Source organism: Pithys albifrons, chromosome 17 (assembly GCF_047495875.1).
Source record: "Pithys albifrons albifrons isolate INPA30051 chromosome 17, PitAlb_v1, whole genome shotgun sequence".
In the NCBI taxonomy this organism is placed as follows: domain Eukaryota; kingdom Metazoa; phylum Chordata; class Aves; order Passeriformes; family Thamnophilidae; genus Pithys; species Pithys albifrons.
The window spans coordinates 9962742-9985959 of NC_092474.1; the positions used below are offsets into that span (position 1 = coordinate 9962742).

A 23218-nucleotide genomic window follows, 5' to 3' on the forward strand; every position below is an offset into this window, starting at 1 on the left:
ATGAGGAAACTGCAGATTATGTTTTCTTCTGACTCTGAGATAAGGTGTGAGACAACTCAGCAGTACAAAGCCATTCTGCTGCCAAACTGAGCTTTTGGTTAAAAGCCCCACTATTACTGCTTGTCTTTTCAGTGGCACTCGCAGAGCAGAAGCAGAGGTTTGCGCTGTCAGACAGCAAGGAAAGGCCACCACGTTCACCTGCATTGACACCTTTACCCATCTCTGCCACAGCTTTTGTCCTTCCCTTTGCTCCCAGGGACACTCCTGCAGGAAAGTGCTGCACTTCACATGAATGATTTTCTCCTGACCCAGCCTCTCTCAAAGCTCTCTGACCAGATCCTGAAGTCCTTACTCAGCATCTACTCCCTCCAAATGGGATTAGCTTGAGACGGCCTCAGCAATATCTCAAGATCTGTTGATGCTGATTTCCCTCATGCAGGTGTTTAGATAGAGAAGGGAGGGGACTAACAGGGAGATGGACAGTCATGGCTTTTGTCCGATAAAATGCAGAGTAAAATTCTGAGAATGGCCATCAGAATTTGGCCTATCATGGTTAGAGAGCTGTGCAAACACTGTGACAAAATTAATGCATTAAGCAGACTGCTTTAGATTCCAGCCCCTTTTTGTCTTTGTCTCTTCAATTCAGACAGAGGTCATGCACAGAGTATTTGAAAGAGGCTGCAGTGATGCAAAGCTCCCACATCTCTATCCCCAGTGACAGATTGGAGGAAAGTTCAGAAAGAAAATGATCCTTGCTGCCTCTGTATGGCAAAGAGCCATGGCCATCCTCATTCTCCCAAAGTGAGGACCCAATGGCCACAACAACAGATTCTTCTACAGATGCATCAGATGATACTTTATCTAACGGATGCACAAGGCAGTGAGAAGCCCAGTTGCTCCCACAGCTGTGTGCCCTCACATCACAGCTACCAGACACCCCTGCTCTGTGTGCAGGGCTCACGGTCCATCATATGCCCCTGGGCTCAATGGGGTGTGAGTCCTGAAGGAAAGTAAGCTTATGGCTCCAGCTCCAAAAAGTAGGTCAGGCTGAGCCACTGGTTATACTGGGAACATGACTGAGCTGCCTGCAAAATCTCGGTGGCTGGAGATGGGATGTAGGCTTTGTTTTTGCCATCCTGTAGGATGGCAGTGATTTTGTCTGAGGAAAAGCATGTGCTAAATTTGCTGTGCACTGCTGGAGGAGGGAAGAATGCATACAAGGAAAACACTTCTACCCACAGCAGGTAAGGAACGGTGCCAGCATCGTACTCAGTTGCAGATGATGGGTGGTGGGCAAAATTCCCGCCACTTTCTAGATTTACAAAAACACCTCCTCTGGGTCCAACAACAGACTGCTAGAAAACACAGCTCACAGAAGCAGTCCCTGCCAGATGGCGTGTTTTGAACCACTGTTAATCTATACAACCTTTTTCAGTGTTCAAAGAGTTCGTCCAGGAATGAAATAGAAGCTCCCCAAAATGCCTGGCTGGAAGCAGCGGTCCCGGCAGCATCCGCTTCCCTCTTTGTCTTCTCCACCAAGCATCTCACGACAGAACAACCCCGAGAGGCGGAGGCGGCTCCGGGAGCAGCGGCAGCGGGGCTGCCCAGGCACCCCGGCTGTACCAGACCCGCGGGGTATTGTTCCAGCGGGAACGCCGGGATCCAGCGGCGGGGAGCGCGGGGGGCCGGGGCGGGGCCGGCCGGGCGGGGCGAACCGGCCCCACCGCCTCCCGCGGCGCCTCCCCCGGCCCGCAGCCCCGTGCCCGTCCGGTCCCGAGCGCGGCGCGGCCGGAACGCGGCCATGGGCTCCCGGCTGAGCCGGCAGAGCAGCCTGGACGAGGAGAGCGCCGAGGAGTCCTGCCCCGGCAGGCTGGAGGGCGGCCGGGGCGACTTCCACCTCTCGTCCCTGCTGCTCCACCCGCAGAAGCTGCCCGGGGTGCTGCGGAAAGCCTCGCCCGCGCCCTACGTGCGGCGGGTGGGGTGGCTGCGGGAGATCCAGGCCACCATCCGGGAGCACAAGCGGGAGCACGCCGTGCACATCCTTCGCCTGCTGAGGAAGGTACCTGCTGCGGGGATGCGGCGGGGCGGGTCGGGGCGGCGAGCGGGGCAGGGCAGGGCAGGGCAGGCACAAAGGGCGGTGCGGGGCCGGGGGTGCAGCGGGGAGGGAGCCGCGCTTCTCCAGCTCCTTCCTCGGCCGCAGGGCTTTGCAGCTCCCCTTGGCGGGGCGGGCCGGGCCGGGCTCTTTGTGCTGCCTTTCTCCGCTCCGAGCCCCGGCGGGGCGGGAGCCGCCGAGCTCGGTCCCTGTCGCGGCAGGCGACACCCGCCTGGCTCCCCGACACCTCCCCGACACCCAGCCTGGGCGAGGGGCACCCTGCCCGGCTGCCGGGGGCAGAGAGAGAAGTTGGGACGGAGCTGGAGGGAGGGCTGTGCTGCATGCAGGAAAAGGGGCATCCGAGCCTGGGTTGTCCCCATCCACACTTCTCTGTGCCAGCCCCTGGGTGTGCTCAGGAGTGATGCCCCCCACAATAAAAGCCACTGCCGTCCAACTGCCACCATATCCCATTATGTCTACCCAGCCAAGCTGGCTGAGATCTGTCTTTGGGAGAACCCAAAATGGTTTTGGAGAGGACCTGTGAGTGAGTCTAGGCTGAAAGGAGAGGTAAAGGGGTCAGTGTATCAGTGGGAGCATGTTTCTGTCTGCCGCCATTCAGGAACAGAAAAGCCAGTGTGCAGACAGCGTGGTGCCAAACTGATGCTGAGGACAGAGCCCTGCTCCTGGAACAGAGCCATCTCCTCCATCACTCACTGCTACCATCACTTTCCAGGCAAACTCAGCTGCCCCAAACTGCAGGCAACTCTGCAATTGGTAGCCCAGGGGCAAATCGTACTTCTGATTTGGACATGAAACACCAACAGCTCTTAGTTTATCATGTTGCTTCATTAGATAATTATTTTCTTCTTGGGAACACACATTGCTCATCTTAGTAGCAAGTAACCTTTGAGTGAGTATGGTAGACAGGTCCTGGCTCACTTGGAAGCTTGTGCACCATTGTACCAGCTGTAGGAAGCTGCTTTAACAGCCCTGTCTCTGTCCTGCATGTCCTGGCTTTTACAACACATCCAACAACAGTGGTCAGTGCCCTGGGCTACCAGCAAGTTGCGCACTCACAAATAAGAATTTACAGGACCAAAATTTACATCTCTGCTTTTCCTGCCCACTGCCTTAGCGTTCATATGGATTATTACCAGCACCACAAACACTCTTCTTGCTACACGTGTGGACAGATCAGCCCTCAGCAGAAAGCCTCTATGTGTGCACCAGTATGGCAGACAAGGGTTGAATGAGATTTCAATGGCAGTTTTGGAAAGGCACTGTTAGAAGAATATGGTTAAAAAGACAGGCAACCACTCACTTCATGGACATGGCAATGTAACATGAACAGACTTTTGTAGGGTATGCCAGAGGCCAGAACTACAGAATGTCATCTTCTATAGCACTCCGCACCTCTCCTTGAGACTGAAGCACTGAATCCCTCCACAGACCTTGGAGGTCTCCAGAAGGTCCATCTGTGAACAGTCAGGTTTGAATGCTGTCACAGGGCCGTATGGAATGGAGGGTCATTTCTAAGCTTCTTTCAAGATCAGTTAAACACTTGGCTTCCCCATGTCTGTGCTGAGAATTACCATGTCCTGAACACTCGCATTTTGCCCACTGCCTTTCCAGTTCCCTGTCTAATTCCTGGTCCTCATCTCTGCATGTCAATGTCAAAACAGTGACTGTCTTGGCAGAGCAGTGGGAAGTGCCTCCTGTAGTGACAACATAACCTTCCTCACCAAGTAAGATGGTAACACATCCAGCAGTATCCCAGTGCCTCCAGTTCATTGAGTGCTCAGAGGTTTCAGAGACAGAGGGCTGCACCACCACCATGTGCAGCTGAGCACACCTGTCACCCAGTCTGGGGTCCTGTAATGACAACCAGTCCTCACATGGCCAGTGTCAGTTTCAGATCAACCCTTTTTGTCATTTTTCTCATTTACAAATCTTCCTCACCCCACAACTGAATTCACCCCTTAGCTCAGTCCCCAGCATGACCTTCCTTACCTTGGCAGTAACGCGCTCTCGGGGGTCACGGATTAGTGTGTCCCAGGTGAGGGTCTGTTTGTTACCTGTAAAAAGAGAGATAGCTCGTTCACTCTAGTGGATGGGAAGGATATTTAACACCACATCTCACCACTGTGCCATGGGCCAGGGTGCAAATACCCTAGAGAAGGCAGGGAAATGGTGGGGCCAGAATCACAGCCTCCTCAGGAGAGCAGACACGCTCAGCCAGGCTGGAGGACACAGGCTCCTGATGTGCCTCCTCCTGCTCCCAGCACACACACACCTTGCCCAGCCCTGCAGATGGAGTGTATCTGCCAGTGGTTTTTGACCTGTGTCCTGCAGACACCAAAGGGCTTTGGACTACTCCTAGGATATTGAGAGGGTGTGATAAAGTAAACCAAGCAAACCAGGCAGAAGCAGATCCAGTAATGGAGATGCAAGATCCCAGCATTTTAGAAGGCTGCACAGGGAAAACTGCAAACCACAGGTGTACATGTGCTTTGTACATAGTCACTAGGACAGATCCATTGCACATCATCTTACCAGCCCCAGAAATGCCCACCTGCAGAAGCCAGACCAGCTTTCCTGCTGATCTAAGTGGGCATCACTCAGCTGAAACCAGGAGGGACATTAGGCTTACACCTGCAAAAAGTCTGGTGTGATCTGTTTTCCCTGTGCTGAGACAATGGTCAAGTGTCATTTTTAAGATAACAGCACTAAGCCAGCTGAACTGACAAGACTTTTAATGTTCTGTTGTCTGCAGCCACCCTGTAGTGGTACAAAATTTTCCGAGAAATGAGAGAGAGAGGGAGGGAGAAAGGGAAATAAGTAAGATGAACCAGAAAATGCCTTTGAGCTAAGAATTTATGGAATATCAATGTGAAGTGAATATTTACAGCTATATTACTTACAAAACGCTCGCAGGCAGGATTTATAATGGGAATGCAGATTCATCCTAATGGTACAGCTCCAACTGGGGGACTTTAATTACTTGTCTGACATCCACTGCTGCATGCCCAGCCATGCTGTCCTCACGGCAGATTTCTTCATCTGTGCATATTACACTTGGCGTAGGAGGCTCCATTTCCCTGAAGCCTTATGGTTAAGGGAGACACTGGCATGATGCCTTGGTATGCTCCTGGCCCATATCCAGCTGTGGCTGTCTGTCCTTCAGGGCTGATCCACTTCTTGGGCTGCTTGGTTGCTAATGGGTATCATCCGTGTACACACAGTGATGGGACTGTAAAGCATTTGATTTATTCTCCCTTTCTCCACCAGATCTGTAAGCAGGGTCTCTGGTATTGTGCTTTCTGCTCAATCCAGACATATCCAGAGCAGGATACAGCACTGACTTAGACTGGTGCTTAGAGTTTAAGATCCCACACCTCTGCCAGCTATGGCTCCATCCCTGTTGGTGATGTATGTGTGTACATCCAGCTTTTTTTCCCCACTCTCTCTCCCTTTTTTTTTTTAGCTCTCAGTCACTGGGTGGTGCCTGAAGCACACGCTCAGGAGAGCAGTGTGAACATATGGGGCACCCATTTGCTTATTCATTTCTCCAGGCAGCAGCATACAGAGTGGGGATAAGACTTGTTTCCTCCCTCAGCTAAGCCCTCCTTGTCAACTGGATCAAACGCAGCACTATCCCTATTAGGGAGGGTTTTTTTGTTCTACATTTCTACTCCTGAGGTATTTTTTCTCCCTGTGTGATTTCTGTGTATGTGATCTCCCTTTCCTGGACTGTTTTTTGGTTATTAACTGCTTTATGGGACCTCTGATTGTAGTAACTGTGTCATATATTAGCTCATTGCCTTCCTCTTAGCAAGAAACAGCTTAGTTCCTTGCAGTATCACCCATCTGATTCCTGGGGAGGCTTTTTGTTCCTAGAGCTGCTGAGGTTTCTTCCAAAAGTGCCCTGTACTCTGGTCCAGGCAAGAAGTTGCATGGACCACAGATGTGCCCTTAACTCACACAATGGAAGGTGGGGAGTCCCTATGACTGAGGTGTAAAGGCATCTCTAAATGTACCATTACATCCAAAAGACAATAACTGCCAGTGCTTAGTGCTTGCCGAGAAATTCACAGCACAGCTAAACTCATGGGGATGGGCAGCACTTCTGCTCAGCCAGCCACCACCAGGGCGTATGGCAGCATCTAAATACCTGAGAAAGGTTGGATTCTTCCAGAAAAGCTGAGATTGGAGAAGCAGCTTTAGAGCTAGACTTCCTGCTCAGTTTCTTCAGCAGATTCACACATAGAGGCTGACAAAGCTGTGTTCCTCTAAAACTAATTCTCTCTGGGCTCCAGCCAGCCTGAAAATGATAAGATTTCTCACCTTCCTGTGATAGGTGGAAATAAGGTGGTCAGCCCTTAGGCTGACTAGCTCATATTAACACTGCATCTTATTGAGCTCTCTGGCTGTCTGCATCCCCCAGCACAGCAATGCTGGGTCAGACAGAGCTGCTTCACCTCCGCTGGATAATTTCCTGTACTGAGCATCCACCTGGCACCTCATCAGATTTGCCTTCTGGTTTCAAAATACCTCATGGTTATAGATCTGAGGAAACACATGTATGGGACTGTCTGTTTTTCTTGTAGGACCTGGGACTGGAAGGAACATTCCTCAATGAAGTGCTGTACAAAAATGCAACTTTCCTCAACTTGGTGGATCCCATCTCCCATGACTTGCTGATGAGCCTCGCTAGAGATCTGCAGTGTCCCAAAAAGGTGAATGCTCCCTCAGCTTAGTGAAATTTGGGACATGGCACTGATGCAGAGCCCTGAGGCTGGTGCTGGGTGGGGCCCTGCAATCCCTCAGAAACATCCAGTGGATGCCCTGAGATTGGCAGCATATAGATTTTGTGTAGAAATTAGTTAAAACTACTTCAGAACATGAATGCAGCTGAAAGAGGGTGTGGTTCTATGCACAGAAATCAGGAAATTACTTTTTGTGCCCATAAAACTTGGTGAGAGGGTACAGTGCCATATTCACTGGCATCACAGGGGCTCAAAGGAGCTTCTGGGGGGCTGCAGAGGAGAGCAGAGATCTCTGCAGAAAATCCACTTCTCTTTTCCCAGGCCCTTTGCCATGTGTAACTACCCTAACCTAGCATTTCTTATCCCTATAACCTCCCAGATCTCCCAATAAAGAATGGTGCTATAGGAATATATTGCAACTCAGGGTTCAAGAAGTAAATGTGTTACATGCACAATTACCCCTGCGCTGCTCCAGCACTTTCCTTCAGAGAATGAAGAGAGCAGAGACAGAAAGGCAAGGCTGAGTGCAGACAAACCTCACAGATGCCACAGTCCCACTGCAACACTAGCATCTATTTCTGTTTCCCTTTGCCACCACAGACACTTGGATTTGCAATGTATCCATTTGCTCCTCAGGCTTGGCAAGTGTCATGTTTGTTTTATAAGGAGAGAAATAGAGTAAATTTCTTTATTCAAAGAGAGATATTAAATACACACAGCTCAGAGCAAGCAGCAGCACCCCAGGGAATACACTGAATGCCTGGTGTAGATTAGTGGCATTTCCAACCTTGTTCTATGTCTCCTGAGACTTTCTGATAACAATTAAATAGTCAGGTCTCAATAGACAAACCACATTTAGCCAAAGTTTAATCATCATTATCAGGCTCAGACACAGCCTGAAAAAAAAAAGTCTTTTCAAGTGTAATCTTTCTGCAAATTCTATAAAGCATGTGAATTCTGTAAGCATGTGAGGGAAGGGGGTGGGTTGTAGCATTTTAACCATACTTCACTTGGCCTTAGCTGCAGCTGCTCTACCAGACCATCTCCAACCCCATGCTGTGCAGTGCCCCTCAGGGCAAGCAGCAGAAGAGGATGTTACCCCACTTCTTACCCTGCTTGCCAAGGTGCTCAGGAGATAACACACTGCAATTTTTATACACCTGGATAGTTTCATGCACCCTCTAGTTTCATGCCTTATAGTTGCACATGACACATGCACCACTACATAGATGTGATTTTCTCCATTTCTAAGGAAGTCGTTGAGCACCTGAGCTGCCCCTCAAAGCCAACAGGAGTTTATCTAAGTGGTTGGAGGGATTCAGTACCTGCAGCTCCCTTTCCAGAACAAACACTATCAGCCCACGTCCCCTCTCTGACCCTGGCTGAGCATCTGGTGGGTGTAACTGAATTACAGGCAAGCAGGCTGAGTGCAATTCCCAGTCTGTCAGTGGAAATTAAATCAGCGAGGACACGGGAAAGAACAGGAGGGTAATTCTCAGTTGTGTGAGCCAACAATCGCTCACAGAGCATTGTGCCAACCGCTGAGCTGAAGCCTGGTCTGCACGTGCACCCGCTTGGAAAGGTTTGCTGTTGTAGGTGACAGCAGAGTGCCAGGCTAGAACAAAGCACCTATCCCAAGGGCATAGACCAGTCCCTGTGGGTTCCTGGGGAAGCTGGGATAGGGGCCAGGGGGTGCTCAGGCTGGAATCCCTCTCCCCTTGGCACAGCACATCCCTGGGGAGTTGAGCTGTTTCTGTGACTGCTGAGGAAAGTCACAGCGCAGCTGTTGGCCCCCAGTGTAGCGCTTTAACCACTCACAATAAAGAATAAATCACTGTATTTCTTGACAGCTTTACTGTGTGTTTACCTATCAAATCCCTAAGTGCACATGTTGCACCGTGGCTGGAGGGCTAAGGAATGGGAATGCAGGTGTCTGTCAGCATTTGGAATATACAATAGAGAGGGCAGAAGTCCCAGCCTTCAGCAGCTCCCATTTGCCATTCTGCTTCACTGGAGGAAGAGATTCTGTTCAAAGACTGCAGTGGAGAACATGTGCAAAAATAAACACCAGCCATCTTGGTGCCATCTTTTCCTGATAAGTTACTGCAGGGGCTGGAGGGAACTGCTGGCACTGGAAGCTCCTACACTCAAATCTCCAGGAGCAGAATGGACTCCAAGGAAGTAAGATGGACTGTGGGGAAAGTTCCTTGTCCTGCCATCTCCCAGCTAGAGCACAGGAGGGCACAGAGTCAGGGTAGTGCTGCAGGAAGAGCATCTCTCCCAGCAAGAAGCACTGTGGGAATGGGGCAAGGGTGCCAACTACTGAACTTTCAGCATGAGGGTATTAGACACAGTCAGTCCAAAGACACGGTTTGGGGAAGCATGGCAACAAAGTCACTTAGGGAAATTTAGCATTGTCCTGCAACGCAATGAGTTGGCAGCTTATCTGCACAGCTGGGGACAGGTGAAGAAAAGTAAATAGGAGGTGCCTACACAGGGCATTGTCAGCCACCTCTACCTCCCTGGGTATTGCCTGGCCCAGAGCCAGCCCCTGCCACAGCTCTAGAAAATAACCTCCTCTTCTGAGCTCCACTTGCTCCTGGGCAGGGTGTGAAATTGTGACCCCTCTCTGGGCAGGAACATGGTGGCTGGACTAGGGTCCTTCCTGGTAGCGTAGAGTCCCTACTGCTCCTCCTCCACCTCAGGAGGAATTGACATGTGGCAGAGGCATCTCAGGCCTTTTTGCCATTCCTCTTTCATCCTCTCTTTCTCTTTCCTTTATCTCCTCTCTTATATACATGCCTGTGCTTCAACACCATCTTTGCTCCTTTCCCATCTTCCTTGTCCCTCTCCCTTGCCTCATATTCTGCTATGGTGCAGCCAGAGTCTAAGTTGTCCCTTTGCTTTCAGGAATATGACCCCTGGAAATCCTCTGACAGGATCTGCAGGCAGCTGATTTACCACCTCACACCCCACTCCAAATGGCACCGGCATGGCATGCCCCGGAGGAAGTCCCAAGTGTGGTAAGGAGCCTGGCAGGGACAGCGTGGATAGGCATGGAGTGGGATCTGCCTTGACAAACCATGCTGCAGCCAAGCACCATCCCAGTGTGCTACCACTGCCCTTCTCAGGGAAGGGCAGGACTGAAAACTGTGCATGGCAGCTGCTGTGCATTCTCTTACAGAACCCCAGCAGGGTCAGCCCCAACACCCTTTCCTTGAGCTGGTTTGTCATTTATTCCTTTTTGTGTAGTCTTACAGTTCCTCCCCCTCTCCAAAGCACACTAAGGTCAGTCCCACTGATGGCACAGCAGACAACCCTCCTGAAGGGTGTTTGGCCCCAGGAGTATGGCCAGAGCTGAGCCATGTGCTGAGCTGAGCTCTGCATCCCACTTTGTCCTTGTTATTGTCAGTAAAACTTCCCTGCCTGTGGGAAAGGTGTCCTGTTATGAGGCACATCAACAATCTGATCGCCCCATTCAGTAGGAATTCACTTTGGGGTGGCTGGCAGAGATCTGACCATCCTTCTCCGCTCCCAGTTCTCTGCAAGCACCCAAAGAGGTCTCTGAGATGGCGCAGGACCTCAAAGCACATTGGCCACTGACAGCTACTGGATGGCAGCTGCTTTCCACTACTAGACAGGTATTCAGACACCTACACTTGTTCCCTCCTTGACACTTGCTAGCTTTTCTAACCAGATAAAGAGCAATCCCCATGTTCTCATCTTCTTTGAGCAAACCCTTTTCCTGTGACACAGATAACCAATGCTGAAGAGAAGATAAAGAAGTGACTAAGAAAAGAGCCCATGTCAGCCCCATTAGTTTCACAGGAATAAATGCAGGACTGGATAAAAAGAAATGCAAAATCAGCAGCACTCTGAGAAAGGCCCTGGGCTTTTCTGAGACTTTTAGTCTTTGATGTGTGTGCCAGCAACTTAAAATCCCTCATAGGAATTGACATTTCCATCGTACCTTTCATTCTGACTCACTGGCAGATCCCCAGTACATCTTAAGGAATAAAATCCCAAATACCATGATTTCTGGACCATCTGCCTCACATACCTGAGCTCCACTTTACCACCAAATCCAAGCACTCCAAATGCTCTCCTTCCCACACCCATAGGGCAGGACTGTCTGTGCTGCTCTGCAGGTAGGAACCACTGCACAGAACAAGACTGAGCTTCCAGAGCTGAGAGTCCTTTCCCTGACCTGCTCAGTAAGATGATGTTTTCCCTACAGGATCCTGCAGAGCACTGGAAATGTAGGCTATAGACAGCAGGTCTGACCTCAGCCCTGTCCTCTCCCAAGATAGGCTTAAAGTAGTGTGGGAGACAGGGAGACCCCTATAGAACTCCATTTCTTTCCAACCTCCCTTTTACTGAAACCCGCATTATTCTTGTTTTCCAAGTGAAGAATCCCTCTCTGCTGCTGCTATCTCAGCCCTTGGGCTCCATACTCCTGCTTGCAGGCAGAACAAACTTGGTTTAATTGTTGGACTCCAAGATGAAGAATGAAACTGGAAGTGTTCCCTGTGATTGCACAGGCTGGGGACAGCAGAGGACTGCAGACTGCTGCAAACTCATCACTTACTAACAGCAGTCAAGGTCTGTGCGGCCAGAGGAAGAGCTGTGAGCCCCATGAACCCAAATCCCACACAGAGGGTCAGGCCCAAAGTATTGGTCAGGTACAGAATGTCTGTGAGCATGAGCAGGGAGAGGACAAGGCAATGCGTGATGGAGGGAAATACAGGGCTAAAATGGTGGCCTTACCTGGAAACGAGGCTCAGTTACAAGGTGTTACATAAGGCACAAATTAATTTTGATTAAATATTTAACAGCAGAGTTTCCTCTTTTAAGACTGGAGATGAAGTGTTTGCAGTTTGCAGCGAAAGACGCCTGCAGAGTTGGCATCCGAAGCTGCTGCAAGAAGGTGGGTGTTGTCAGTAGCAGGAAGGCAAGAAATAGCTGCTACATTTGGAGGGAGTTTGTTCAGCCAGGCTGTTTTTACATGGTCCAAATTCTCCACTTCTCTCTGTCTGCTAGTGGGAGTATTTTACTATAATGTCTGTCTCAAAACCCTGGGCTTGTACCCTTCCTGCCATCAAGGCCCTGTAAAAAGCATGGGGCAGCAGCAGTGCTTTGGAGGAATTTCTAAAATCTAGTGGGGTTTTGGGACAGCAGGGAGGAATCTCTGCATGGAGCTCACATTCAGGAAACTAATTCTTCTCTCACTTTTGCAGTCTTCTGAGCTTTGGCATCTGGCTTTCAGAGAGCTGATGCAGGACTCCTTTGTTCTCCTCAGAAATGCAATTTCTGCTTTCTGGCAGCATGTTAGATGGATACAGGAGATAATTAGCAGGCCCAGCCATACAGAGAGCTTGGATCATCTGCCAGGTTTTAATTACATTTGGGCTGTTATGCAGATGTGGTATGGGAGAGCAAAAGGACCTGCAATACTGGAGTCAGCCCACACACCAGATGTTCCTCCCCACTGCCAAATAGCAAACCAGTGGGTCACAAACAAACTGATGGTACTCCCCATCTCCATCTGCTAGTTCCTCTCAGGGGGACCCACACCCAGCAGGTACAAACCTGAGCCACCCATGAACTGATAAAGCAAAAGGGGTAAGATACATTTCTTCAAGCACTGCTGTTTTAATACACAGAATTGTCCAAAGACAAAGCTTATTGCAGCTCAGTGGGCTGGAGTGAGTGGGAGAGATCCATCCAGGCTGTGTCTGGTCTCTATGCTTGACTCAACTGCAAAGGTGTAGCTGGGAGGCAGTTTGCCCTCTCTGTGCCTGTGGGTGCCTGACAGTGCCTGTCTGCCTTGTGCAGTGAAGGGTTTGCAGTGTCCCAGCTGTGCAGTCAGACAAAGGGACTACTGCAGCTGTCCAGGTGATACTCAGACAAGTTTGTCACACTGAAAGGAAGGGGCTCAGTTCTCCTTTCCTGCCAAATCCTGTCTTGGGTCTGCAGCCAACAGCTTGCACCCCACTGGCCCTGCCCCTGCTTGGGTTGGCTGCTTGACCAAACAGGGAAGGTGAACTCTTGGGAGTTTACTCTGGGGGTTTTAAAAGTTGGAGGGTAAGATTTCTGCAGCAGGGACCAGCATAACTTTACTGCACAATTTTCAGTCCCTTATATCCTAATGGGAATTCAGCTTTAGCACCATTTTACAGTTGTATAGACCACTCCCACTTAATGAGCTTAATACATCCTAGAATGTAGTACAACTCCAGCTCTGCTTTCTCATTAAATTGATGTTTATAGCGTAAAGAGTAATGGATTAAGAAGTGCTCCTCTGCACAGACATAGGCTTTTTAGGCTATCAGTGCCACATCTGTGGAATTTTGACAGGTGCAGAATTTTTAGATATAATTAATTCTTGTTTTCAGAAGAAACTTGAAGTTTTCCTTCAATGCTGAATTAAGGAAAACTGTGATGATCTGCCCTCCGAACAGGGCTGGAACCAGAGGGTGTTCCTTTTTGAGAGCCAGAGCAGTTCAGAGCAGAGAGGGAGAAGGATATCAGGTAAAGACAGGCTTTGTCTGGAGAGCTGGATCTCAGCCTAGTCTGTGATCAGGAAACTCTGGATTACAGCTGAGTTGTCTTGGCAAAGCAGTGTCAGGGCACCTTAATGTATCTTCCACCTGCATCATCCCCAGAGCTGGCTACTTCAGTGTAACTATTTCCTTTCCTGAGTGCAAGGGATGAATCAAACCTAGATCCACAAAACAGGCAGGCAGTAAATTAACCCTGGCTTTACAATCGGGGGTTCTTAACACAGGGGAAAAAACCTCCAGATTTTTCACACAGTGCCTGGTTCTGGGGGAGCAAAGGCAGTTGTGTGTATGGAGTTAACTCCCGAACCACATACATATGGGCTTTCTTTTTCACAAGTTTCACCACGGTTTTACTTTGCTCTTCTGAGTGAATTTCATCATGGCTAATCCAAAACTGGGTGGAGAACAGAGTGTCCCTTTTGGGCTTACTGCTCCATTTCTGTTATTGATGTGCATGGCCCAGACACTGCGGCATAAGATGCACTTTTAAAATGCACTGAAAGCACTTGTGTCTAGAGGACTTCAAGGAAACAGCCCTGAAGGGCTTTGGATCTTTTTTTTTTTTCCTTGAAAACAGCACTCAGGGCTGTGGCTGACAGCTCTGGCAGATGAGATCCCAGCCTTCACATGGCATGAGGGGAATATTAACTACAGCTTCATGTCGCCCTTATGCAACAGGGTAAATAGGCACCATCATTCCTGCTTTAGCAATAGGAAGCCAAGTTAGAGAATACCAGGCAGTTAACTAAAGCCACATGGTCACAGCCATATAGGAGTACAAGAACTGCTCCACACGTTTCCAAGAAACTGGTGCTCACAGAGATGTCAACTGGACAGACATGAGCTGGTGATTGAGTTGTGGAGAGAGGCAGGAATTGTGCCCTCATATTGCAGTGCAGACCATCCCAAACACTGTCTCTGCTGAGGGTTCCCAGCAGCAATAAGGGACAGATGTATTTGGAAAGGCTGTCTGAGATGGCAGAAAGGGTCATCCAGCAGCTTGACATTACCCTGTCAGTCAAGAAAAAGGCCAAGACTGGCAGGCAGGAGAAGCAGGAGACTTTGATAGAGAGACAGGGAGTGAAATAACAGAGGCTGGGTGGCAGATGGTAGTTAAAAGCAATCAGCAGTGGCCTTGTGCCTTTGTGACTGACAGAGCTGAAGGTCTGGCAAGGGCATAGGCCGATACATGGTATTTACAGTGAGGAGGCAGCATTATCACCTGCTTTGCTAGGGTAGGCCTAAATAATGAAGGGAAACAACCCAAGGTCTTGGACTGAGCAAGTGGCAAGAAGAGGAAGGCCAAGGGTTCCCAGCTCACCTTCAAGGACAAAGTGAAGATGACAGCAGAGCCAGGAGGAGGAGAGGCACTCAGCTGCATCAACACCTGCAGATATCCATGTCCCACCCCAGCTGCAGAGGGAGGGGGTTTGGTGAAAGGCCACCTTTGCACTCCCTTCTCTCCCCACAGTTGATCAAAAGAGCTTGGGCACAGGGATGGAGATGTGACCAAGGGACTTCTCGTGGAATTGGCCTATTTGTGCACTGGCTCCATCTGCACAGCAGTGCCAGGCCCAGCCTTACATCAGCTCGGGTTGGGTTAGTCACTTCTTTTGAGGTTTCTCTTTCCCTTTTCATGTTGCACTAGAGGCAGCTGAAGCCAGCCCTGCTCAGCAGCACCCTGTGCCACAGGGAAGCCAAGCAAGCAGATTATGCTAAGTAGGCAATTAAAAAGCTCTGAATCCATCCCCTAAATCACTGCTGAAAGCAGGGAAGCCATCCAGACATGCCTGTCACAAGGTTCTCTGCAAGAAGAGCAGCCAAGAGATACCTGACTCATGGCTAATTAGGCACTACTGGCAGTGCCTGTTAATGACAGAGGGGATGCACAGTAATGGGAGTCTCTGGCATCAGGGAAGTTTTACATTTGGAGACAAATTAAATGTAAAAATAAGAGATGGAGTGGGAGAAAGCTGGTAATTCTCTAGAGAAATAGGCAAGAAATAGTGGGCATCCCTCATTACTGAAAGCCTGTCTGACTCTTACTGTCTCATCGCAGTCTCTCTCCATAGCATGGAGACAAGGAAATGAGGCTGGGACTGCAGGAACCTGAGCATTCCTGGGCTGAACAAGCTCCTCCAAACCCCACAAAGCTAACAACAGGCAAACACCACTGTGACTGCTGCAAGTTCCAACAGGGCAACACTCAAGAGCCATTACACCCCTTCCCTGCAGCCACCAAAGAATTCAGCTGATGAGCAAGAAATTGAAGGGATTCAGTACTAATAAAAAAATGTGTTGATTCTGCAGCTTCAATACTCAAAGAAGGACCTGGAAGATGGCCTAAGGATTAGTTCCCCTGGGACAGCTCCTGGAGACAAACAATTAGCAATTAATTTCAGGTCTCCTAATTACTTCACCTCAAGACAGCTCTGAATTTGCTTATACTAGCTGAGTTCCCAGGAGGCAGAAGGTTTTTATCCCAAAATAAAGCCGGGGAGACACAAGATTATTTCATCCCTTTCCCAGGCCACACTTCTCACTGAGCAGGGGGGTTTCTTCTGACACCTGCAGGTCCCTTGGGCCCCTGCTCTGGCTGGACTGATCCTGGGTGGATCTCACATGGCCAGGCTCGTGGTGCACTCTGGGGACTGCTGGCTAATGCCCACTGAAGAGCAGAGTTGGCACTGGGGCAGGGATGATTGGCAGTGAGAGTGAAAGGAACACTGCCTGCATGTCCATGGGAGAAAGGCCAGATGGGAGTCAAGAACATGCAAGGAAGAATTTACTTCACATAAGAGAAATGCAGAGATGCATCTCTGAGAGCTCTCATCCATCAGCAGGGCTGGACAAGGGTTGCAGGCAGGGTGCTGGTCCCCTATAAACAGAAGTCTGGGCCAGCACCTTTGCTCGCATGATGCTGCATTCCCAGGCAGGCAGTAGGGGACAGGCTGCTGACTGCCCTTGTTTCTTGCTCAAAGGTTCACAGATTTTTTTACTTGCAGCCATTTTTCCAGCCTCTGAGGGAGTGGGGGTTTGTTTCCTCTCTAAGCTTGCTGCAGATAATTCAAACACGGGTCTGCTTCCCTGCATCCAGAGGCCAGATCCTTGTTAGATGCAAATCCCCACAATTATAAATCCGCCCAGAGCACCAGTTGTAGCATTAGGTTAATCCAGCCCCAGTGTTCTGCAGCCCTGCTCAAGTCCCACGGGCATCAAGAGCCATGTTTCTAAGTAGCTGCTTTGTCTCACACAAAGGGAAAAAAACACCTGCAGCTGAACCAATCTTTAAGCCTATTTCACTTGCAGAAATTAGGGGATAATAGATGACCCATTTCCCTGGAAATAAGCCTGGCATTTTCTCAGCTGCTGAACAACTGACTGAGAGCTTGGTGTCCTGTGTATCATGCCCCCCACCCCTCACACCCCCTAAAAAATAGAGCTTAAAAGAGATCAAAGAACCCGAAAAAAACAAGTGTCAGATAATTCAGAGTCAAGCATCTACTCACATCTCCCTGACCGTTTTCTGACAGCAGATACATTTACCTTTAAAGCAATAGAGAAGGAGTGGGCAGCTGTCCCGTGCCCTGCCCTAGGGATGGTACTCGGCTGCACCTCTTGGAGCTGCACAGAAACAGCAAGGAGAGGAGGAGGCGGCTGTCAGAGGTCACAGCACGCGTGGGGTGTTGGATCTCATGCTTCAGCACTTACCAGAGAGCTGAGGGTCTGGCTGCAGCACAGGGGCTTATGTCCACAAGGATGAGGCTCCTACAGACACATCATCCCTACAAGAGGCATTTTTATAGGCAAGAGAACAACTTAAACACAGGAGGAGCCCACAGTGCTGAGACATGACGCCCAGAGTCACCCTGGCAGGTACAGCAATGAGGGCAAAAGGAAGCAGCAAAAACACAGGAAAGGAAAGAAAAACAAGCCAGCAAGGAGTGGAGGGGCGGGCTCTGGCACAGGACAGGAGGGTTTAAGCATATTCAGCCGAGAGCAGTCCAGTCTGGAGAATCAATTATGGGAAGATAATTTGTCTGCTTGATTAAAGCCTCCTCGGGGTATTGGCTGGGGAGAGCAGCAGAAGGTACCTGCTCTGGTCAGAGCGTGATCAGCGACTTATTACTGCAGTCCCTGCACGGAGTCGACAGGAGGGGAGGCTCAACGGGCAGAGACAGACGAGCACACCGCTTTTGTCTTTCAGACATTTCCCCTCACTTATCACTGTCTGCACTCAGAGCCAAGGCACTCTTAAGGGTCCGTCCAGACCCGCCCCCTTCTAAGAAAGCTGCTGCTGCAGGCACGGCAGCGAAACGGCACCTGAATGCTGAGGGCCGGCGGCAGGAGCGGGGCCGGCTCAGACGTGCCCTCCAGTGGTCCCCACTCCAGCGGTCCCCACTCCAGCCTGGTTCCATCCCCACACCAAACTGGGCTTGTGCCTTGGAGCTTTACAGAAAGGAAGGTCTGAGGAGGCTTTGCACAGACCGAGACAGGCTTGGGGCTGGGGAAGGTGTCCCTGTGCCTGTGCCTCCTTTCTGTGTCCCACATCCCCCAGGATCTGCCATGGCCTGACAGCACTGGGGAAGAAAATGTCCAGGAGCCACAGGCTGTGTTTACACAATATAATCACTGAAGTGGTTACAGGCTTGCTTCTAAGCTTGTTTATTCCATATTCCCCAACAAAGTTGTATTCTAACCCCATACAGGCCAGAGAAGGCTTCTGTATCTCTTGTACCAGCCCCTTATGGATATAGAGGACTGTTTCCCCTGTGCACTGAGGCTCACAGAAGTTTCATTTCTCCCTGCTTAACCTGACCAATATGAATGCACACCTCCACTGTGCATTGATGCTCAGTTTTGCTAGAATGACAAGTACTCCATATTAAACACAGCTAAAGGGATAACCTGAGACTTCCAGCTTTGAGGCTGGTCCCTGATAGATTTCACACAAGTTGAACCCTCTGTTGTGGTAGATTGTGCTACACCACTGCCAATGGTTAGTGACAAGCTATACCAAATGTTACACATTGTTCTTCCAGCGAGTTAAAAGAAATACAGCTCCCAGGCAGCCTGGGCTGATCTCAAGGATCTCTTGGATTAGCAGGAAGAGGGAGGCTCACCCAGACCACAGCATGCACAGTTCACAACTGCTACTGCTTTTGCAGCAGCTAAAGGAACTGCACCACTGCTACATGCAATATGGTGGATTAATTCTTCACAGTCTCATCTCTGGGGCCCTGATACTGGAGAGATACAAAATACCATCTCCAAGCAGAGGCCTTGTGGAGACCTCCCTTGTGTGCTTTCAGACCAGTTCACTGGGACATCAGTGTCTGCTGTGTGACAGTACAGCCAAGCACTGCTCCCCTTACCCCTCCTGTGGTCCACTGAGTAGTGTGAGTCATCTTAAGTGTAAGTATTTAGTAAGTAATGCATTTTACTTACAATACTCTAGGTCTGAATACAATCTAATCCATGCTGTTATTACCTCTCCACCGTGAGAGTTCATTAGTTCAAATTCATGATTGCAGCTACAGCCTCAGCCTGGCACAGCGAATTCCCATGGGAAACACAAGGACACAGAAGTAGCCTGGAGAACGTGCTACTAAACCCAGAGCAGGCATCTGTGGGCTTGAGAACTGACAGAGCAGGCCATGAGGTCTCTCCACCTCAGGCCCTTACGAGGAAGCAAAGCTACGGGTTTGCCAGTCTTGAATGTGTCCACGAAGCGCTGGTGCCTGCACTGGTGCGCTTTTATTCATTCATGTTAACACATGCTCATAGGGGATTATTAAGGGCTGACATTTCCAGGATGCCCTGAACTGCATGTGTGAAGCAAAGCTGTAGGGGCAGCGTCACATCCTCTCCACACCTGTGGAAGAGCCTGGCAGTACTGAGGCTCGTAGGGACATTCTCACCTGCCATGGGAGCTCCTGCGGTTCTGCAGCCTCCTCCGAAGAAAGTGCATGTCCCCATGTCCCCATTGCTTTCAGGGACTGGCTGTGCCACAGGTGTGCAGGACACTACAGAGAGCCAGATAGGAAGAGTGGGGACTTTTGAAGTGGTGGTTAATCCTTAACCCACCCTGATCCTCCCAAGCTCAGCAAGGCACTTACAGACCCCCTGAGCGCACAACTGGGAGTCCTACTGGGGCTCCCGTGTCCTCAGAGCTTGGTGTGTCTGTAAGAGCATTGAGACTAACCTAATTTACACTAAGGGATTAGGTTCTTCTGTGTTACACCAAGACACATTTCTACTCAATTTTGCAAAGTATCCCTGCCAGCTCCTGTAGTCCCACAGCTCCCACTTCTCACAGCACTATCACAAACCCACAGTCCACCATCACAAATCCACAGTCCCTGCTCCCTTTGCATACCCAACAGCCCCATAGCACAGCTTTCCCTGCTGTACAGCTTGCCTACCTCCTCATCCTCTCTCCACTTGCCAGGCAAACAGCAAAGGAAATGGCTGAAGCCATCTCTTAGCACCCTTATGCCCTCCCTCTCTGCCCCTTCACAGCTGCAGCAGATCCCAGATGATCTGCTGACCACAGAGACCCAAATAGGCAGCCACTGGTGCTGCTCCCTGACTAAGTGCTGGTTGTGAAGGCTTAAAGGGACATGCAGTAAATACACTCCTGGAGTGCTCTTTGCCTGTGGGTTTTCTTCAGAAAATATCCATTTCTCAGCCATTTAACACCACTCTCCTTTGCAGCACAGTCGGTGTGTGACAGACCTTACATTCACCTGGAGAAGTTGCTCACAAACAGCCCCCACACAGTGCAAACCAATGCACTTTGAAAGTTTGCTTGCCTTGGTTATTTTTGCTTTCTGTGCATGATTGTCTGTACAATACATGCACATAGAGACAAACCCTTTGAAATCTGCTAGTGGAAGACACTTCAGCATCCTGTGTTTAGCCAGCTCTGGCAAAGCTGATGTGTAGGTGCGGAGAATACACAGGAAAGCCCCAGGACAGCCTGCCCTGAGATATGGTGCAAATGCTTGTTTGCCCTGTGAGCTCTATTAACCCTTTGCTTAATGTTCTAGCCCATGTTGTTACAAGTTCTCCCCTGTCCCAAGTGCTCTCTCACTTGGATGAGATGGTTGGGAGTGCTCCTCTTAATGATGTCTCTCCCCTTTTCCATCTTTAGCCTGAAGACCAGCCTGCAGAAGAAGGTGAGCCAGGACTCCATGGATTTGTCGGGGATCCCCCTGACCATGCGGGATGTGCACCGCATGGCCTACTACCTGCAGAACAACGGGGACCACCTCACCTCTGTGGACCTGAGCTTCACGGAGCTGAACGATGACATGGTGCGCCTGCTGCTGCCCTTCCTCTGGGCGCTCCCCAAGCTCACCCACCTCTCCCTCAATGGCAACCGGCTGACACGGGCCACCATGAAGGAGCTGACTGACACCATGAAGGACATGAACAAGTTCCCTTGCCTGGCCTGGGTTGACCTCGGCAACAACGTGGACGTCTCCTCCATGCCGCAGCCGCTGCTCGTGGGCCTGCGCAAGCGGCTCAGCCAGCAGACCACGCTGCCTACCATCTATGAGGCGCTTGACTGCGACTCTGAGATCGCCGGCGGGCACGAGGGCAGCCAGCCAGAGGATGAAGCAGCCGGAAGCACCTCGCCACGTGCTCTTTCTCAGCAGGGCTGTGAGAGGTGACTGAACCACAGGCCAGCGCTGGCACACTGCAGCCACCCCAAGGAGAAGTTTTGAGTATGAACATCAAGCAGAAGGCCAGCTTAACTGGCTTCCTTTGGCTCTTTTCTCTCGCCTTCCCTGACATCTCCCCCCAACCTGCTGTGAGATAAAAGCCTGTTGTCCCGCCACGACGTGCTCCACTCCCTCCCCTCGCTGCCAAACCCATCACCCACGTTCCAGAGAGGAACCAGTGACTTACAGTGAACCTGGTCCCCAGGCAGGGTCTCACTGGAAGACGGGAAAAGACCTGTCGGAGTCAAGAATATCCTCCAGCAGCCATTGGGTTGAGGGAAAGGGATGGGGGGGAGCCTAAAACAGAAACAGGCTTGTAGTTTACTTCCTTTCTTCCTTTTCCTATGCACCTTGGAAACCTTGGGACCTGCAGCCTTGAGTGTGGAAGGAGGTAGCCCAAGAGCCTAGCTGCTGTGGAGCTTAGTTGAAGGGGCCAGAGCTGGAGCCCGGCAGTGTGTCTCCCTCTTGTGTCTGGCTCCTTTTGTTTTGTTTTTTTCCTATTGTGTGTTTTGTATGAACGTCTGAACAAAGGGACCTGGTCAGAGACCATTGGATCACATAGGCTGGGGCGGACACATGGCTTGGAACTGCAGCATCAGGATATTTGCTGTGTGACCGGGGTGAGAGGGAGGGGAAGGAGGTATGTGTTGGTGGGAGCATGGGGGATGGGATGAGTTGGGATGGGATGGGATGGGAGGAGGGGGGAGGAAAGGGAGAGAGAACGGTCTTGTGGATTAGTAGGATTGGTTTCAAAAACTGTGCTTTTGTACTAAAATGACAAGTTCCAAGGTACTACAATTACAAGTTTCAAGTGAAATTGAGGAAAAGCTGACAGCTAAGCACTTAACTGTGGCACTAGAGGAGCAAGCAGGGAACGTGCCAGAGATGGGCACTTCCCAAAGGAAAGCGCAAAGCTTTGGCTCCTGGTGGCATGTGCATACCTCGTAATACAGCCATGACGTGAGCAGCTGCATCGCCATTTCCAGTGCTGTCCAAAAACCAAACCACTGATGCAGTATTCTAGTGTTTTCCACATTGCTCATGCTCTATGTAAACATAATAAAGAGTTCTCTTGGACATGAGTGTGAAGCACTTCAGAGTCTGGGTTGTTCACAAATCAAGCCAGCAGCCCAGACAGTGCAAGAATATGGACCAGGAGTCCTCAGGCAGTGCCTGAGCAGCATGGGAGAGAATCAGGTACCATTCACATGGATGAGAGTGGTTCATTCTTCTAAGCAAAGAGAAACATGGGTGTTCATTTGTGGTAGGTTGCCACCCTTCATGTTGCCAGAGGCTGATAGAAATAAACTGATCAAGACTTTAGCGAATAAGTCAAGTCCTCACATAGCTGGTGTCAGCCCATTAATCCAGTCTGTCTACATCCCTCTGCAGAGCCTTCCTGCCCTCCAGCAGATCAACATTTCCACCCAACTTGGTGTCTGTGAACTTGCTGGGGGTGCCCTCGATCCCCTCAGCCAGATAATCGATAAAGACATTAAGACAGAACTGGCCCCAGTACTGAGCCCTGGAGAACACCACTAGTGACAGGCCCCATCTGGATGTAAGTACGTTTACCATCACTCTCCAGGCTCAGCCCTCAGTTTCCTCCCCTGCTGTAGAAGAGATGGTATTAATTTTTTCTTCTTTTCCTTCCAAAATACCTTTCAGCAAAAACGAAAAGCATTTCAAATGTCAGCAAAATCTGCTTAAACTCTTACAGTCTAAGCAGAGCAGCACTCTGCTCTGTGCCAAGAAGAAAATTTGGGCACAAAGCATTTAAATGAAGGCTTGGTGAGCCAGTGTATACCTAGAAAGAGGGAGCAGGGGCACTGAGCATTTGGTATTTGGCTCTGAGCAATGTCTCCCTAGGGCTCTGCATCAAGGCATCTTCACAGCTGTTCCAAAACAGTGGCACCCCTGCAAAAGGAGGAAAGACCCCCAGTGTGCAGCACAGCACTGACACAGCTGTTTCCTGCAGAGCCCCTGGCTCAGCCCCAGGGAGGATGTGTGGCCTCTTTCCAGCCCTGCCTTTGGTCTGTGCTGCCCAGCAGGACGGAGTTGAGACAT

The 23218-nt window shown here is 50.3% G+C and overlaps 1 protein-coding gene across 1 annotated transcript; it reads left to right on the forward strand.

Annotated features, from left to right (window-relative positions):
- The first annotated feature begins 1662 nt into the window (after positions 1–1662).
- LRRC75B (leucine rich repeat containing 75B) lies at positions 1663–21803 on the forward strand. Its single transcript, XM_071572133.1, has 4 exons — positions 1663–2059; positions 6700–6828; positions 9769–9881; positions 20578–21803. The coding sequence occupies exons 1-4, from the start codon at positions 1802–1804 to the stop codon at positions 21098–21100; spliced, it is 1023 nt and encodes a 340-aa protein (XP_071428234.1). The 5' UTR covers positions 1663–1801; the 3' UTR covers positions 21101–21803.
- Positions 21804–23218: the final 1415 nt, after the last annotated feature.

What these genes read in the sequence shown, in the direction of transcription:
- LRRC75B (XM_071572133.1), top strand. Translation starts at nt 1,802, where the DNA reads ATGGGCTCCCGGCTGAGCCGGCAGAGCAGCCTGGACGAGGAGAGCGCC. An exon ending in TCCTTCGCCTGCTGAGGAAG is followed by an intron (nt 2,060 to 6,699) that starts GTACCTGCTGCG and finishes TTTTTCTTGTAG; the next exon opens with GACCTGGGACTGGAAGGAAC. An exon ending in ATCTGCAGTGTCCCAAAAAG is followed by an intron (nt 6,829 to 9,768) that starts GTGAATGCTCCC and finishes CTTTGCTTTCAG; the next exon opens with GAATATGACCCCTGGAAATC.